This window comes from Tachypleus tridentatus, chromosome 12, assembly GCF_004210375.1.
Source record: "Tachypleus tridentatus isolate NWPU-2018 chromosome 12, ASM421037v1, whole genome shotgun sequence".
In the NCBI taxonomy this organism is placed as follows: domain Eukaryota; kingdom Metazoa; phylum Arthropoda; class Merostomata; order Xiphosura; family Limulidae; genus Tachypleus; species Tachypleus tridentatus.
In genome coordinates, this window is record NC_134836.1 from 70,684,947 (window position 1) to 70,703,764 (window position 18,818).

General features: G+C 29.7%; 1 protein-coding gene across 1 annotated transcript in view; it reads right to left on the bottom strand.

The window, feature by feature from the left end:
* The window catches only part of LOC143233540 (oxysterol-binding protein-related protein 1-like), a 65,328-nt gene that overhangs the window by 32,247 nt on the left and 14,263 nt on the right, over nt 1-18,818 (bottom strand). Inside the window, exons 7-16 of the mRNA XM_076469871.1 lie at nt 15,965-16,050; nt 14,019-14,163; nt 13,171-13,283; nt 10,901-10,973; nt 8,027-8,088; nt 6,313-6,414; nt 5,854-5,985; nt 4,674-4,892; nt 3,574-3,766; nt 78-231 (exon numbers count right to left, since the gene is read on the bottom strand). Coding sequence (XP_076325986.1) covers nt 78-231; nt 3,574-3,766; nt 4,674-4,892; nt 5,854-5,985; nt 6,313-6,414; nt 8,027-8,088; nt 10,901-10,973; nt 13,171-13,283; nt 14,019-14,163; nt 15,965-16,050 — 1,279 coding nt within the window. The remainder of the gene's footprint in view (nt 1-77; nt 232-3,573; nt 3,767-4,673; nt 4,893-5,853; nt 5,986-6,312; nt 6,415-8,026; nt 8,089-10,900; nt 10,974-13,170; nt 13,284-14,018; nt 14,164-15,964; nt 16,051-18,818) is intronic.

The following is an 18,818-nucleotide window of genomic DNA, read 5'->3' on the forward strand; positions in this document are numbered from 1 at the left end:
AACATTGGTGCATGGCAGAGAAATAGACAGATGGATGCACACTGTTTTATAGGATTAGATTTTTTATAATTACTTACCTTCCCCAGACAGACTCAGAAGGCAAAGGAGATGTAGCAAGAGAAGATGGGAAAGAATGAAATATTTCATTCTCTGTAAGTGTTTTATCAAACTCTGGATCTAATTCCAATTGATTAGCACTCTCTGGTGTAACAACTGGAGTGGGAGATTCTTCTGAAAAATTGAATGATCAATTTAATTTTTTTCTTTTCAAAACACTTTTTTTTTTAGTTACACATGACACATCACTTGTATACTGTTCTAAGGGTTTAAATCAGCATACATCACCCTTTACGACTGCAAAAATTTAGTCAACCATACCCTGTTTTCCCTAACCATCTTTACTGTGTTATCCCAGTAACTGAGACCAATGCTATTCAACCATACCAGTTTTCCCTGACCATCTTTATTAGGATACTGTTCTTAATTGGACAATTTAAAAACCTTTGGTATCACATAAATCAACCTTCTAACTTTGTTTTTATTTCAGTTAACTTTGCCACTTTGTGTTTAGTTGAACAATCAATTAATCAGACACAGAGAAACTAATTTTTAAATAAATATATATATTTATATTGAATCACCAATAATGAATAAGTAACACACAAACAGTCTTTTGTATTAGGTCCAAATTAATAACTTTATATATTATTTTAATAACAATATTTCTCTGAACACTACAACAAATGAATGGCTACTTTCACTAACCAAACACAAACAGAAATCATTATCAGACATTACTGTATAAAATCATATTTATCTAGAAACTGTTCTGTCATGGATAGAGTTCACAGACCTAAAAAAACTAAATCTGTATTTTGGGGCATTAAATTCTCAGTTGTACCACAAGATCAATTTTTTTTTTTTTAACAGTACCACTTTGCATGCCAATTTACTTAAATACAATTAACCCATAATGCTTTCTTCAATTAACATGTTAGCATCCTTCTCCTAAGCTTAATAATTAAACAAATAGATGAGTAACCCCTGAATAATTTGATACCTATTTTATCATTTAAAAACTTCTACATACATAATATAATTCAAGTTGATTTAATTATAAGCTTAAATTAAATTCCTCCCTCTTACACACAAACTTCTTAATCTAAAAAAAATAAAATTTAACAGTTATCATTCCCAATAAATCAAAGGTTGGATGAATGGCTATTCTCAATGACCATCTACGTTTTCTTGTCTAATCATCTCCAAAGTTCAAAATCATTTCTAAAATCAAAGAAATTTCTTTAATGATTAATGTTTTAATGTAAATGACATGGCAAGAAGTTGAAAGATGAAAGCAAATACTTGGTACTTATATAAACGGTCTTGAATGACAAACTAAGATTCTTCATGATGACGAAAAACCCACCTGAAGTGAAAATGTATCTCAGGACGACTGTTATGTGTATTAAAACTTACTAATAAAGCAGTAAACAATGTTTTGACCTTCCTAGGTCATGATCTCTGCTTTATTAGTAAGTGTTAATACCCACACCAGCTGTCCTGAGATACAAACTAAGATTCTAGAGAGCCAGTATTTATAATTAATGCTTATTATTTATACCTATGTTTTAAGGTTTGAAATGATTTTAAGTAGTGTGAATCAGATCCTAATTAACTCGTAACACATCTACAATTTAAAACATGATCCTTTTGAACCGTGTATGGGTGTACAAAATAAAATAAACTGGAGGTGTTAAGCAATAACACAGCTTACCCATTATGAGATATCTTTGACTAATACAGTGTATAAAATAAAATAAACTAGAGGTGTTAAGCAATAACACAGCTTACCCATTATGAGATATCTTTGACTAATACAGTGTATAAAATAAAATAAACTAGAGGTGTTAAGCAATAACACAGCTTTCCCATTATGAGATATCTTTGACTAATACAGTGTATAAAGTAAAATAAACCAGGTGTTAAGCAATAACACAACTTACCCATTATGAGATATCTTTGACTAATACAGTGCATAAAATAAAATAAACCAGGTGTTAAGCAATAACACAGCTTACCCATTATGAGGTATCTTTGACTAACATGGTGTATAAAATAAAATAAAACAGAGGTGTTAATTAATAAAACACAATTTTCCCATTATAAGTTATAATTAATTATATCTTTCTTTCTTTGTTTTGAATTTTGCACAAAGCTACACGAGGACTAACTGCACTTGTTGTCCCTAACTTTGCAGTTTAAGACTAGAGGGAAGGCAGCTATTCATCACCACCCACTGCCAACTCTTGGGCTACTCTTTTACCAACAAATAGCAGGATTGATCATTACATTATAATGCCCCCACAATTGAAAGGGCAAGCATGTTTGGTGTGACTGTGATTCGAACCCGCAACCCTCAGATTACGAGTCAAGCACCTTAACAACCTGGGCCTTTATATCTTTGACTAAATAGATTAGAGCAAACAGACAAGATTAATAAGCGAAATACAAAATGTCCATATTATGCAGACTCACTAAAACCACACAAAATGATTAGTCATTGCTCATAGTTTAAACATCATGACCAGTTTTCTATATGTACAGAAGTGATTTTTGGAAAATTGTCAGCTGCCACATTGTCATATTTACATTAAAATTTATCAACCAAGCCCATGAGTTCCTTTTTTTTTTCTGCAATGGGGAGTGGAAGATTTCTATTTTGTCAGTTCATTTCAAACTCCCAGTATATGCTTTGTAGTTTATGTTGTTATAATTATTCATTTTAAGATCATTAAGTACCATTTTATTTTTGCTATTTTAAGTGTAGTTATTAAAAATGAAATACACAAACTTGTAAAGAGAGACAAAACAATAAGAACAAGTGATATTTTTATCCTTAATATATTTCAGTGAAGTATTTCTGCCATTCACAACCATAAAAATATTTTTATAAGTGTCTGCTGTGTAGTTTTCTAAATCTGTTAAATACTGAACAGAAGTTTTCAAGTCTCTAAACCTTTATGAATGTTGTTCTCTATACGAACAATTAGAAAAGGATGTGTTTAAACAGAAAATAACTGCACACCATCTGGTGTCTTTTGATTTAGAAGGTATAAAAATAATTCATTTCAAAGAAACTGTGGTTCAAAAACTAAAATGATTTACAGCAATTTTCAATAAAAAATAGAAAAAATATGAAGGAGAGACCAAAAGATATAAAATAAGAATTTACATAATATAAATTCACTTCATATAAAAGATGGGTAACTATCAAATTACTATAGCTTCTTTAATACAAGTATATTTTTATTCCAGGATAAAAATATTATGTTTGCTTGAAAATATTTCTTATTTTTATTTTGCTTATTTTATAACCCCAAAAAGATGAAAATAATTTAATAAATTAATTACATTAAAATAAGCTTTAATTTCTTTGTGTAAAATTCTATTCCCAAAGAAAACAAATACTGGAAAATTCAAAGAAATATTGGAAAAGATAAGATGCTCTCTACCCTGAAGAAGATGCATTATTAAACCATGACTTTAGTTTTTAATCTATATTAAAAAACCCACCACCTTCAAAGGCATCATAAAATTCTTCGCATTCTGTTTGAAGAAAATGGTCGATGTGGTTACGAGTTGGTGAATTATAAGGAGTTGTGCTAATTGATTGTTCCAGTTCGTGGTGTTCTTTAGCTAACACGTGGAGAGCTTCTTCTAAAACACGACATTTTTCTTGTTCTTGCTTGAGTTGAAGAGTTCGAACCTGCAAAGTTTTTGTTGTTTTTTTACTAAAAGCACAATTTACTTTAGTTAACTTTGCATTGATAAAGCAGAGCTAATTTAAAATGAGTACTTGGTAAATGTTTTTTTCAGATATCAGAAAACTAAATCATTAATAATTATTCATAGGAAAATGTCATATTGTAACATATAATAATACCATATGGCAGAGGTTCCCAAACTGTGGACTGCAGCACCCCCTGGGAGTCTGCAGTAATACATTAAATTTATGAAATTATCAGTTACTGAGAAAGTGAAGTGCTAAGGCATTATAAAACTAATAATATATAAACATCCCAAATTATTAATTGTTATTAACATAAATTGAATTACATGGAGACAGATCTTCATTTGAAACTGTCAGATACTGACTCAGTAATTTACAAGATTGTTTTAGTATAGCAGCAGCATTCTTGACATAAAAGTCCGTCATAAGATTTATTTTTCATATTTAAATTTCTTTTCATTGTTCTTTTCTTAAGACTAGAATCAAGCCATAAAGGTAGTAAAATATGACAGATCAGTTACACATGATAAACTCTTTATAACAGGAGATGGCCCTCCAATACACTAAAGAAGTTGAAGGGTGTCCACCAGTTGGCAAAGTTTGGGAACCCCACCATACAATGATTTGATCACAGGCTTCACAACACAATGATTAACTGACTCTTTGGCTGATACAAGACTGACAGATTATTTTAAATTAACATACAAACTTCATAAATAATAAAATCACTAAACAGAACACTAACTGTATCAAAAATAATCTATTACTTTAAGTAAGAATGTGGATGACTAACTGATCAGTGTTTACATGTATATGTAATACATAAATATTACACATTATTTGTAATATGTGCAAACACTGAACAAATAATAGGTAAACTAACCTCCTCTTGCTGTGAGAACACAGCCATACAATGAGACAAGCTGGCTGACAATGTTTTGGATGACTCCACAACCTGAGTGAGCTGAGACTCAATATTCTGCCACGAAACTAAATGTTTCACAATTGAATTTGTAGATTTTTCTGCACAAAAGTATTGTTTTGATAAGGACTGTAAAGATATAATCTGTTTCTCCAAAAGTTTCTGATGTGCCTGACCAGTCTGCAAGGACATAAAAATTGTTCATAATTGCTTAAGAACTCTTTGAGATGGTACATATATAAAGCATAAAATTTACGTCTAATTCCAATTACTACAACATATCAACTAAAACAATTTTATATTCTAGTTGAGAGCTTGAGAGAAACATTTCATCTCATATCTATAGTGTGTTAATTCCACATTCTAACTGCAGAATAATTCCCAGGATGTTTCAATATACATTATTACCATTTCACATAAGAATCCCTCAAAGAAATTCAGGTATTGTAAAAGTAGAAACTCACTTCCCTTCACAAAGCCAACAGTCTCATTGTTAAAATCTTCTGTGGACCATGTTTTTTCCAGAATCTTTGACTTGCACAATAAATCTAGGGAAGGGGAAGGAGGGGGAAGGGGGCAAGGAACACTATAATTTACAACTTTGGATGATAGTCATCTCTGGACATTGTAAGATTCATAAAACTTTATTTAACATGTCTAAACTTTAAATTAACAATTCCAAAAGCTTGAAATACACCAATGATGACAAACCCTTGTTGAAATATTCTTTATTTGTCACTATGCTAAACTTGCAATAATTTTCTTCATGATCTATTCAAGCTATCTTCAAACTTTGTCTCAAATTGGGTGTCTCATTATTAAATCAAACTTAAAGTACACAAGCACCTGATGCACTGTACACACATCTTTAAATACCACTAATTCTCCCTTGCATCCATTATAAATTCGAGATGCCTAAAATATTTTGTAGGAAGAGAGAACCCTAGTTTAGTAGTGCCTAAACTTAATTATTGCACACCTTTTTCATAAGTGTATACTGTAAAATCTAATTAAAGTGCTAAGAGACAGTGATACACATAATACTACTTCAAATATCCATTGTAGTAAAGATAAAAACACAATACAATATTAACTTGATATATCCACTGTAGTAAAGACAAAAACCTGATACAATATTTACTTGAAACATTCGTTGCATTGAAGCCAAAGGCACAAGAGAATATTCCTCTTCGTCACTATCAGCATTACCCATTCCTTGTTTTGTGTAGTGGGTACTGAAATCAATGTGTTCCTTCAGTGCATTTATCCATTTCTAGCAAGATAAAAGTTTATCATTAAGCACATTATTTATTCAATTATCAAGATATTTCTTTGTTCCTAGATTATACCAATTTAGTTTATCTTATTTGTACTATGGACTGTGTGTGAGTAATAAATCTATGAATTATACACAATATAGATTAATACAAATAGACTCACAGTCACAGAGAAAGTAACACTGGAAGATCTCCTATTATTAATTTTAGTTCTAAGTAAACAAACAATGTAAACATAACTAAGAACATAATTAACCAAGAATATAGTTTTTGTTATAGGTATACTTCCATGAACCTTTTGACTGTTCTTGATAACAACTCACCTCTCTGTCAAGCTGCTGATAGTGAAGAAATGGAACACTGAATCTTTGGTTTGTGTTATCAGAAAAGTGTATAGCAAAAGCTGCCTCATCACCCCCGTCTGCCTGGAATAAACAACGTTCAATTTCCAAATGTTATTTCTGAAAATTTTGCTTGAATAAATACTTTGGAAATAAGGTGATGCATTGTTCTGACATAAAAGAATAACTACTTATGAATAAATAAACAGAAATCATTGAAAGCTACAACAAACATCTGTGGTAAAAAATAAAAATAGTATTTTAAGTATAATAGCCTACAACATTTAAAAACTACAAATCTGATTTATTAACTCATGTCTGTTACATTATCAAATAAAAACCTTGTTAACTCTTTCCTAGTTATTTATTTAACAAAAAGAAAAATGGAACATGTTGTACATGAATCTAACTGAATTAAATGCTATACAATTGAAAAATGGAACATGTTGTACATGAATCCAACAGAATTAAATGCTATACAATTTTTTCCCCAAACACTACAGAAAAATACAGCCAGTTCACATAATACCTTTGTTTCAATGAAATAACACAGCATAAATCATGTTTTAAATGTATATAAAACATGAGTCACTTTAAAATGTAAAAGAATTTTTGAAACATCAGTACATGACAGGAAAAACTATTTTTACATGATGCTCATCAACAAATTCATATGTTTTGAAAAAAATCCTGAAATATTAAAAATGCCTATGTTGGAACTACTAACCAGAGAGAAGACAGCCAGTCAGTAGCACCCTACCATCTATGCTAAAATACAAATTTTATTCATATAATGCATCCACAGGTTAAAGTGTGGGGATTATTTTGTGATATCTCAGATTTAAACCTGGTTTATCACTTCTGATACCAAGAGTTCTACAAAAGGACCAATCCAAACACTAATAAGTTGGTGGAATGGAAAATATGTAGACTACATCCAGGTAAAAATACCACAAAAGACAGAATGAACTGATAGGCTTACATTTAAAAACCTAACACTGCTGAATATGGCTGTTAATGTTGGTTCAGTTATGATATAGGAAGGATACACAGATATTATTAAGACTCCATGATGGTAAAATGTGACACACTTAAATGATATCAGTCCCATCAGTGCATCCTTCCACCTTCATCAGGTGCAATCACACCACGTATGGTCCAAATGTACAATAATTACAGTTGTCATATTGTTATGACTTTAACCAACAACCTTTATCAAAATTCTAGTGACGACAAAAAAAATTTAGGGCCAAATCAACTCACCACACAATGTCAGTAAGTTCAGTATTACACCAACAGACAACATAGAAGGGGAGGGTGATCCACTGTACATTACTTGGAAAATGGTCAAAGTATGGCCTATATAAATACCTAATGGGTGTGTACTAAGTATTCAGTATCTGTTGTTTGAGAGAAACGTGGCATCTGCACACAGTTTGATACTCACTAGGGTCCTCAAAGTTCATTAAATTGTAGACAGCAACAAATTGAAAATAAAACTGTTTCATTAACTGAATACAGTTAATGAAACACACATTCTAACACCTTTCATCTGATTAAAAAAAACATTACCTACAAGTTGTTTTCCTTTCAATTTTCATTTCATGTATACAAATCCAACTTATCAACACAGTAAACAAGATAAAAAAACAAAACAACTAAATTAGGTGATAACAAAATTACTCATAATTCTTACCACAACTTTAGCTTCATCGAGATATTTGTAGCTTTTTCTTTTTGTCCCAGTAGCTGCATCAGCTCTAAATAAAAATAGAAAAGGAAGTGTTGAGAAAAACCGATATGTACATAGCTTATTTTCAGTTGAATTATTTTCAAATATCATAAAAATAATTTATCCATCAAAGTTTATTTGTTTAAAATGCAGTAAAAAGTATCTCATACCTTGATTTGAGCTATTACCAATTTACTTACTATTAACTGAAGTTACAGCTTTAATGAGGAAAACATATGAAGTGATTTCAGTCCTTAGGTTTTCAGAAGTTATTGGTTATAACCACAAAAACTTATCCCCAATTTCATTTTCCTTATTATCTATTTTCTTATTCATCTGCATGTTTCAGATATGTCCAACAGATAGGTCATCCTTGATGCTTTTGGGAGCTATTACCACAGACAATAAATTTGAAGTGACAAAAAACTGAAGTATGTTTATAGTTATGAATTTCATTTAGTTGCCTGTTTAATATACATGTTTCTTTAACCCTTCCACAATGGGAATTCATAACTACAGAAGAATCCATGAGAGTAATTATACTATGAGTTTTGTTAATATAGGCATGTATTTAAAAACATTTTGCAAGTTATTGGTAAACATTACAAGCCTTTTATACACAAGATACTGGGGTTTTGAATTAAAATATTAAGACGTTTTTTAATTAAAGAACTTAAAATTTCTTGCAAAATGTTTTTCTTTCAGAATGTTGACTATTCAATATGCAGAATAATTTTCATTTTAAGATCAAAAATACTTTTACATAAAGTTTACATATTTCACGTGAAATATTTATAAGTTCCAGATAATTATCAAATATAATTTTTTTTCTATATCTTTTTTATCTTTTATTTTCACTATTGAATTAGAATCATTGTGCATGTTTGGTTCATTTGACCAAGCTCGTAACAACCACAAAAAAAATAAAGAAATAAATATGAATCATGCTTTTTACCCCTAATGATTACAAATTATAACTCAAAAACACAAATGTTAAGTCTAAATAGCTTAAATGTCATAACATTATACATTTACATATATATTTATTATTTTTATTGACTTTTTGGCCATTGCTGGCTAACATCACAGATATTAACACGTGGCGCATGCACTCATGATACCATATCTAATAATATAAAGCTGACCTTTACAAAGTAAACTGTCTTGGCTATGTTTTAGTGGACTAGTATTTTGTGAAATAGTCACATTTCAGTTATAATACATCATATATATATATTATTTATAAATAAATTTTAAACTTTATTTCTTTTACACACACACACATGTATAGAACAGTACATAAAGAATTAAAGCAAACAATTGCCTCTTCTAACTTTGCCATTTGTACTCAGTTGCTGTGTGTTGTAAGTTGCTAAGCCTTAAGAAATTTCACAAGTTAAGGATGTGAGATGAAACGATTTATCTTAGGTTTTATACACACACACACACACATGAATAACAAAAAAAAAAAAAAATCATAAGGTAACATATCGATACCACAGGATTCCAATTTAATTTATCAACACAATGGCTTGTTTCAAAAGAAATAAATAATAATATATTTGAAAATGGCTGAGAAAACCACATAAGGGACATTCTGAGCTTTTGATTGGTTATTTCCATGTCATATATAGAAGTGTATATGAAAGACCATTTCCAAAAATGGAAAGAGATGAGCAGGGCCACTGTTTTGAATAACAAAAAAAAAAAAAAAAATCATAAGGTAACATATCGATACCACAGGATTCCAATTTAATTTATCAAGTTTAGTAATTAAGCTGCATTTGGGTCCAAAAATATATAAAACTTTGAACAGGCTAAAGACTGAACTTACCAACACAATGGCTTGTTTCAAAAGAAATAAATAATAATATATTTGAAAATGGCTGAGAAAACCACATAAGGGACATTCTGAGCTTTTGATTGGTTATTTCCATGTCATATATAGAAGTGAATATGAAAGACCATTTCCAAAAATGGAAAAAGATGAGCAGGACCACTGTTTTGATTCAGTGCATGAGGGACATCTCAGCAAATAAAAAAAGATACGAGGTTATTACCATATAATTTATGTTTTTAATATTGATAATTTCAGTTTCTAATTCATACTAAACTATCTACTTTGTATTTTGACATCACAAACATCTATTTTCAACTAGTGTTGCATTCATTATATCACATTACACATAAAATCTATGTTTAGATGCATCTTTTCAATATTTACTTTTAAATTAACAAACTAAATTATATGTACTATACAATTTGAACTCTAATATATAGTTCGATACTAAATTTAATGATACAAGTTCATAAAATAGTACTTCAATAAAATTTTCAAAACAAATCCACAAATACAAAGGCATGGCCTTTGACCTGTGATCCATATGGAAAAGTTAAGAAACATAAAAACAATAATTGTGTATTTTCTTTAGTAAATTATAAACTAAAAATATGAACAAAATCCTTTCTTGTATGCACATTCAAGCACAGACATATTTTTGTTAAGAATTTTAACATTGCTCATGTTAACGCGCACATAAACCTTTAAACTGTCAACAGACGTCTTATCAACTAAGTTCCTGACATATGAGACGTCACACTAATAAAAATATAAAAACATTTAGGTATTTATGAAAATTATTTTGTAACTGAAAACAAAATTAAACAAGAGAAGATAGTAATTTTTATTTTAAGCTCAGATTTAAAATTTAGTCACCAGATGTCACTGTTTAAGAAAAAGGTACTATTAATCATACACAAAACACTAAACATAATAATCACTAACACCTTAACAAAATGTTTAAGCAAAGACATAAAACCTAAAGTATTGCAGCATACCTGGAGAGAAAAATGAAAATACTCCTCTTTCTAAAACAGCCCAAAATGGTTTCCACCCCAGAAGTTTACTTTTCTAAAGAATTAAAAAAAACATTAAATGAGTAAAAATAGCAAACCAGTAAAGTAAGAACACACACACAAAAGTATATTTTGGTTTAGTTTGTTTTGAATTTTGCACAAAGCTACACAAGGGCTATCTGTGCTAGTCATCCCTAATTTAGCAGTGTAGGACTAGAGGGAAGGCAGCTAGTCATTACCACCCACTGCCAACTCTTGGGTTACTCTTTTACAAATCAATAGTGGGATTGACTGTCACATTATAACTCCCCCATGGCTAAAAGGGCAAGCATGTTTGGTGCGGTGGGAATTCGAACCCGCAACCCTCAGATTATGAGCACCTAACCATGCCAGGCCTACAAAATTTTATAAGTACTGAAAAATTAAATACAAGTTCAATGCATAACAAATAAACTCACAAAAATACATTACTGAAAAAAGAAGAAAACCTCTACTTTGAAGTTACTACTTATAATTAAAGAATACACCCAGTTTCAGTCCCTTTAACTGTAAAGTTTTTAAAAAAGGCATGCTAATTCAGAGTAAATATAAAGACTGAATTCTTGTGTGACACCCATTCGTAACTACATATAAACTGGAATGTGGCTTGAACCATCCCTGACCAGTATATGCTCTGGTCAGTTTCAGTACATGCACATTCAAAAATCAACTGTCAATATTTAATAAGAATAACAATAATTCTAACTGTATTTCATTAAGATATTACTTAAACACAGTTTAAGAATCAATATTATAGCATTTCTAACACTTATTTAAAAATAAAAATTGAAAAAAAAACCACCTAAAGTATTCTGTCTTATCTCTAGACGTCCACCTAAAGTATTCTGTCTTATCTCTAGACGTCCACCTAAAGTATTCTGTCTTATCTCTAGACGTCCATCTAAAGTATTCTGTCTTATCTCTAGACTGTATACATCCCACTCTTAACTCTACTTATAAGAATGTTTGTTTAGTCTAGTGTTTGTGTTTCTACACTTTTTTTATTTTCCAACTACATATTTATTAACTGAACCCATATTTATTTAACTGCCTAATATGATAATAAAAACAGACTTTTTCGGTTCTAAAACGATATACACCCTTAAGGAAATAATCATCAATGTGTCATGCAGATAAGTTCTACTTTAACATGACGAAGCTGAATATTTCAGAGAGTAAAGGGAAAACCTCAAAATAAATGTTTTGAAATATTTCACAATTAATTATAGGTTTTACTACTGTTTTTATATTTTCCGCTGTACTTTTCATTCTTCATAACCATTTTATGTTTGTCTTTAATGTATAGGAATATTCTTTTACAATAAGACATCAGTTAAACATACTGTAGTCTAGTGAATAAGCTTAGACCTGCAACAGTGAACTACTAAGATGACACTTATTTCATTTTTTAATTCAATATATTTTACAGACTCTTATGTCAAAACAAAAAAGCAAATACCAGAAATTCTCATTCAGTGAAAATAATAATTTTGAGACACAAACTGATCTCAACAACAATAACAAAAAAAAATATATTGTAGTCATCAAGGGATCCTGTCTGACAAAAGAAGTATTCAAAATACTGAAATGTGAGGTTACTGTTCAATGGTAAGTCTTTGTCAGTACTTTCAGGTATAAATTACAGCATGTGATTTAAACAGTAGATAGAGTTCCAAAAGGATACACCAGTGCATATCAAATAAGTTAAAGTTTATTGAATATATGAGAAGGAAATTTAAGATTAATAAAAAAAAGGTAAAAAGAAGAATTTGATTTTCAAAACAGTTTCATGAGATTTTAGATGTTTCATACTACAACAAAATGACATTTACTGTATCTAATTCCATGAAATTCTTTATACAGAAACTAAGCACTTTTAACAAAATTTCTACCAAATTTTGTGAAGCCTAGTTAACTATTTTCACCACAACGAATAAAGGAAGAGGACAGGAGATATTAGTGATATCCCTTCAGTCCAGAAGGGGTTAATTTTTCATAAAAAACATATATACTGTATTTACATGAATGATGCATAATACATTACACAAAATTACTCCTTTCGAATTCCACTGACATTTTGATGGAAGACTTTCCTACATGAAAATGAATTATTTTTTTTTCAAACACAGAGTTACAGATTTTGTGTATAGAAAAAAATTCAACTCATTCACTGTAACAACATAAGTACAAAGTTATTAAACTAAATAGTTTACCCTCAACAATGGTCCCTCGAATCTAACAGCATTTTTCTGAAGCTTTCTAATTGGCTGAACACAAAGAATTTGTTTCATATGAGGATTTGTTGTAAGATCTGCAGCTATTTGACCTAAAAATATTGTATTTATATACATTAAAGAAATTTTAACATCCAATATGTATCACTGATTTTTCATTATTGAGAAATAACCTAAAGTGAAATATGGTGATACGAATGTTACAATTTCAAGTCAACATATTTCATTTCTGTTTCTCAATTAAGCTAATGTCACTTACTTAAAAATATAATGTCAGAAAAACAGTAGGTATGAAAGGAAGCAAACAAATTGCTTGTAAATAAAAACAATGAAAAAAATATAATCATAACAAATTTTAAACAAGTTTTCCTGGAATTACATTTTACATAGTTTGTAAATGTCACTTACTTTAATCATTAAAAAGCATATTTAACAGTCAAAACACAAGTAAAATAAAGGCACCAATATGTCATGACAAATGGAACTGTTTTTCAAGGCACAATTAACAAATCCAACAATAATTTAATTATAAATAATGCTAGCATATAAAGGAAATTTGGATATTTATGGTAATGTACAATGGACTCTGCAAACCAAGGCAACAAAGGTTATAGTTAAAACTAAAAAAGTAATAATGTATGTGCATTGCATAACCAAGATATGAACACATGTAAATATTCTGGAACAAAAAAGAAAATAGTAATGGAAATCTTACAATTTTTCCTGACTTTTTACCCTTTATTCAAGTTTGTGGCCAGTCTTACATAATGCACATTATTTGAAAACATGTTTCAGTTTAACATCTTTCTTGCATGAAAGACTGTTACCTCGTTGATTTTTAATGGAAGAATCAATTCCACATTGTAAAAGCAACACTGCTGTTTCTTTCTGTCCTCTATAAGCACAGCAGTGAAGGGCTGTGTTTCCCGAGGTGTCCGTGCAATTTATATTTGGTGGATTGGCATCATGAAGCTGTGGAAAACGCAAATTATTTTAATCAGTTCATCAAAAATACTTATCGAATGAAAGGTGTTAAATAATAGAAATTAAATAACACTCTCCTGTGTTTATATTACCATTTTTCTACTTAACCAGTGCTCATACCTGCAACAAGATCAGCAAGTTCTAAATAGTAACCAATACTACATCTGGGAAATTAGTATAATTTGTAAACTGACTACATTCGGTTAATCAAACAAAACTTGAATAGTTAGATTAACAAAAACAGTTATAACTGGAAACACTGATTTCAATCAGCATGAGTTGTAACACTAACTGATTAAGCTTAACAAACTTAAATTAATCTAAAATAATTATGAGAGAACATAATGGCACTTTCTATTCACTTGAATAGTTCACATAATGAAAAGTAGTAATAACTAGAGTAATAGGTTATCTTTGTGCCAATAATCAATTCATTGTTAAATTTTGATTGTATATTCTATGCAACAATAGCGAACAGAATTAAATCTCATAGGCAGTTAATTATACTGGCTATAATTAATTACTAATAATTATTAATTAATTAACTATAATTAATCACCCAGCTCTATTGAACATTAGTTTATCATCACAAAATACACACTAAACAAGGCTACTTACAAACAGCCAAACTTTGGTACAATAAGATCTCCACCAAACTCTAAATCACAGTTAACTGACTCTTATCTTTACCTTTTAATTATAGTGCACTGTTCATTACCTAAGCTGATATAATCACTTTAAGTTGCAAAGTCTAAAATATTCATTTTAACCCAAACAAATGCAATTTTTTCTCCAGTCTCGAGCAAGTACAATTGTGTAAGTTTATTGGTAAATTATATCCACAAAATCATTGAAACACTTTCATCATCTACATACACAGAATCATAACTCCAAAAGTTGGTTCAGTGATGTCATCATACATTTAATGACAAATAATTATGATTATTCATAAAGGACAACTTTATTCCCAAACTAAGAACCTTTGAATTGGTACTAAAAGTAGTTGACAATAATGCATGGCATTAACACTGTGATTAAATTTTTAGGACTAGCTCCTACTGAATGTAAGCTAAAATGACAATGCACAAAATTTTCAAATAACTCTGAAATAAACACTACACCCACAAAAATTCAACATTCTTCTACAAACAGTGGTTTGTGTGCATCTGCCAAACACTTACTTTATGATGCACTAATAACATTACTTCAGTACAATAAAACTTCTTAATGTTTAGATAAAACAGAGCAAAATGTTAAAAATATTTCCAAAGTTTTACCAGATTAACTTCATACTATAAGATGACTTCTGCGAGTTGAGCAACAATTAATATCCCACCCTCCTAAACGCAAAGACAATTTAACACTTTCTTAATTTTTTGACTGGATAAAATATAACTCAAAGAGAACTGTTTTTTTTATATTTATCCATTTTTTTTATTTATATTTCTTTGTCAGTAAACCTTGCATCAGTTTCAAACTTAAATTTCTCAACAAGTGGGTTTCTCGACATCACTGATTAAATTTTGTTGGTTGTAAAGCTCTGCCCATAATGGGTATTGAAACCCAGGTTTTAGTGTAAAACTCAGATTTACCATCTTGCTACCAGAGGCTTTAAAATTCACTTCATTAGTTCTTCACTGTGACTTATTTGAAACTAAAACCAAAGTGTACTGTTACCAGGAAACTTAACTTCAACATACTTGTTTGTTCAATGTTTGTAGATCTCATTCCTTATTTGTAACTGTGAAACTGAAGTGTATTGTTACCAGTAAACATAATTTCAACATACTAGTTTATTTAATGTTTGTAGGTCTCCTTCCCGTGCAGCACTAAGAAGTTTGGCCTCTTTCCTCTTCACGTCCGCATCTTCTGCAGCTGTGAAAGGAATAGAGATGAGTATCGAGATCAAATACACTGCAAGCTTTCAAACCACTGTACTTGTATGCATAAAACCTTTGAACTATTGAAAAAAAAAATTTTAAAAGGGTCTAGTAAATCATGTCATTCCTTCTCCTTACTTTACAGGTGGCTCTCTGTCAACCAAAAAAATTAAAAAATACAATCTTCAAGTCTTAACTCATACTATTAGATACACATTTATTCATGATTTCCATAATATTTTTGTTTTAAAGTACTTGGAGAGTAAAGTTTTAAGGAACATCAATCACTCTACTATAAAACAGTACCACTATGCAAGACTTCATAGATGTTTTTCATAATACGAAATATGAAAGTCCATACAATCATACAAATAGTTTAGCTACCATAACACAACACAATGAAAAAGTAAACAATGTGGAAACTTTTGAACAAATAACTACAAGTTAAGATATTAGTTGCTTTAATGGCAAAAAATAATAAAAAAAAATTGTGACTTAAAAGAACAAATCAAATGCTAAAATAAAAAATCATCCAAGAGAGAAGTACCATGACGCCTGTTTGGGCAATGGCCTAAATGTACATAATTTAAACATTTCTATACATATACACGACCATATACATTCCATCAGTTAACCCAATTTAACTGTACTTTACAAAACTGCATTACATATTGTTAAAACTCTAAACAAGCTCGGGAAAACCAATATAACGAGAAATCACAAGTTATAGCTAAAGCCAATTTATTTACTTCACAATGATGTAAGCAGTTTATAATCTGATCTGGGAAGTTTCAAACTAAAACTTCATGAGTAATAATTCAAACAACTTGCCGTGACTAACAAAAAAGAAAATTCACATTAAAACACCTGACACAAATCACCTTTTCTCACCAAATATAAATCTATGCTAACAAAAATTCAATAAATGAATTATTTACAGAAAGATTTCTTGGAGCTATGCAGAAATGAAAGTAGGATTTTCCCCCCCATTTTCATTTATAAATTAAATTATCTCTTTTGGGATGGGATCGGTATAATATATACAAGTATTTATTCTATAACTTTTGTTACAGCATGTGTAGCTTCACAAAATTTGATAGACTTTTAGAGAAGAGTCCAAGTATGTTGTACACAAAAAAAATCAGTTTTTATGATGAAGTTCTGTTACTAAGAGTTTGTTTGTGAAAATGGTTCATTTAATTACCAAACAAAGCACAGTGATTTTCGTGTGATGATTATAAAACTATTCTTCAACCCAGAAATCCCAAATATTATTTATGTAATCTGTAAAACCTTCTAAATTCATTCCAAATGTTTGTTTTAAGGAAAACTTTATATTTCGTCTGTTATTTCTTCTACCCTAACTACATTAAGTCTGTAAATATCACTAACTTTGTAACTACCATAAAAATTTAGGAAATAAATATAAATTATACATTTTCATTACACAATAAATAAATTATAACATAAAACAAATATTTACTCTAAATGACTTAAATCTCATAATATAATACATTCATCTATATTTATTACTTTCTTTATATTTACCTTTTAAGCATGGCTAGTTAATGTTACAGAACTTGCATTGATACAGTGCATGTGCACTCGTGTTACCATATCCAGTAATTTAAATCTGACTGGTCTTAGCTGTGCTTTAGTAGACTGGTATTTGGTAAAATGTGGTCACATTTCAATTATTATACATTATATTCGTATATTAATTATTACTATTTAGAAATAAATTACTAAACTTATTTTTCTTAAAACACAAACAGTAAGTAAGCACAGCAACAAATATCTTCTAGTTACAACCTATGTGCTCATTTACTTCTTGCTAAGCCTTTTCAAATTAAATTTTGTATGTGAAGGATGCGAAACAATTCTTTTTAGGTTTTATACACACACGTGTTAGTGGAATAACCAAAATAATCATAAATAACTATATCGATACACAAGTCCTCCATAATTTATCAAGTTTAAAAACTAAACTCTATTTCACCTAAGAAAATGTGTAATTTCAATCAAACTAAAAAACATAACCTACCTGCATGAAATCTTCGTTTGAGAGAATGAAACAGCTTCCAAGCACTTTAAACTGGGCAAGAATGCAAATAGGGGGATAATCTGAGCTTCTGATTGCTTATTCACATTATATATTTAAGTAAGTATTTATAAGGGACTTTTCAAAAATAGAAAGAGGTGAATGGAACCACCATGTTTGATTCAGGACATAAGCTATATCTCAGTAAAATAAAAAGTTTTGGCTTTCTTATTTTATATTCTAACTTGTTAATATTAGTAATTTGAATTCCTAATTTGTATTAAACTGTAGACTTGGCATTTTGACATTACAAACATGTAACTTTAAACAGTGCTGCATTCAACTTACCATGTGACTCACTAAAATCTACATTTAGGTGTGATCTTTTGAGATTCATTTTTAAGTTAAGAAATTAACCAACACATAATACTAAAATTTGAATTGCAATCTACAATTTGATACCAAGCTTAATGACATAAATTCATAAAATAATAGTTCAATAAAATTTTGAAAACAAGTCAACAAATGCAATAATATGGCTTTTGATCTATGAGTCATCATTATAGGGTTAAATGTCAGAGAATGACAATGTCAACAATACAATCTTCTCTGAGTTATAAACTGTGGGATTTTTTTTTTTTTAATTTCGTACAAAGCTACAAGGTTTGTTTGTGTGTTTTGAATTTTGCACAAAGCTACTTAAGGGCTGTCTGCACTAGCCG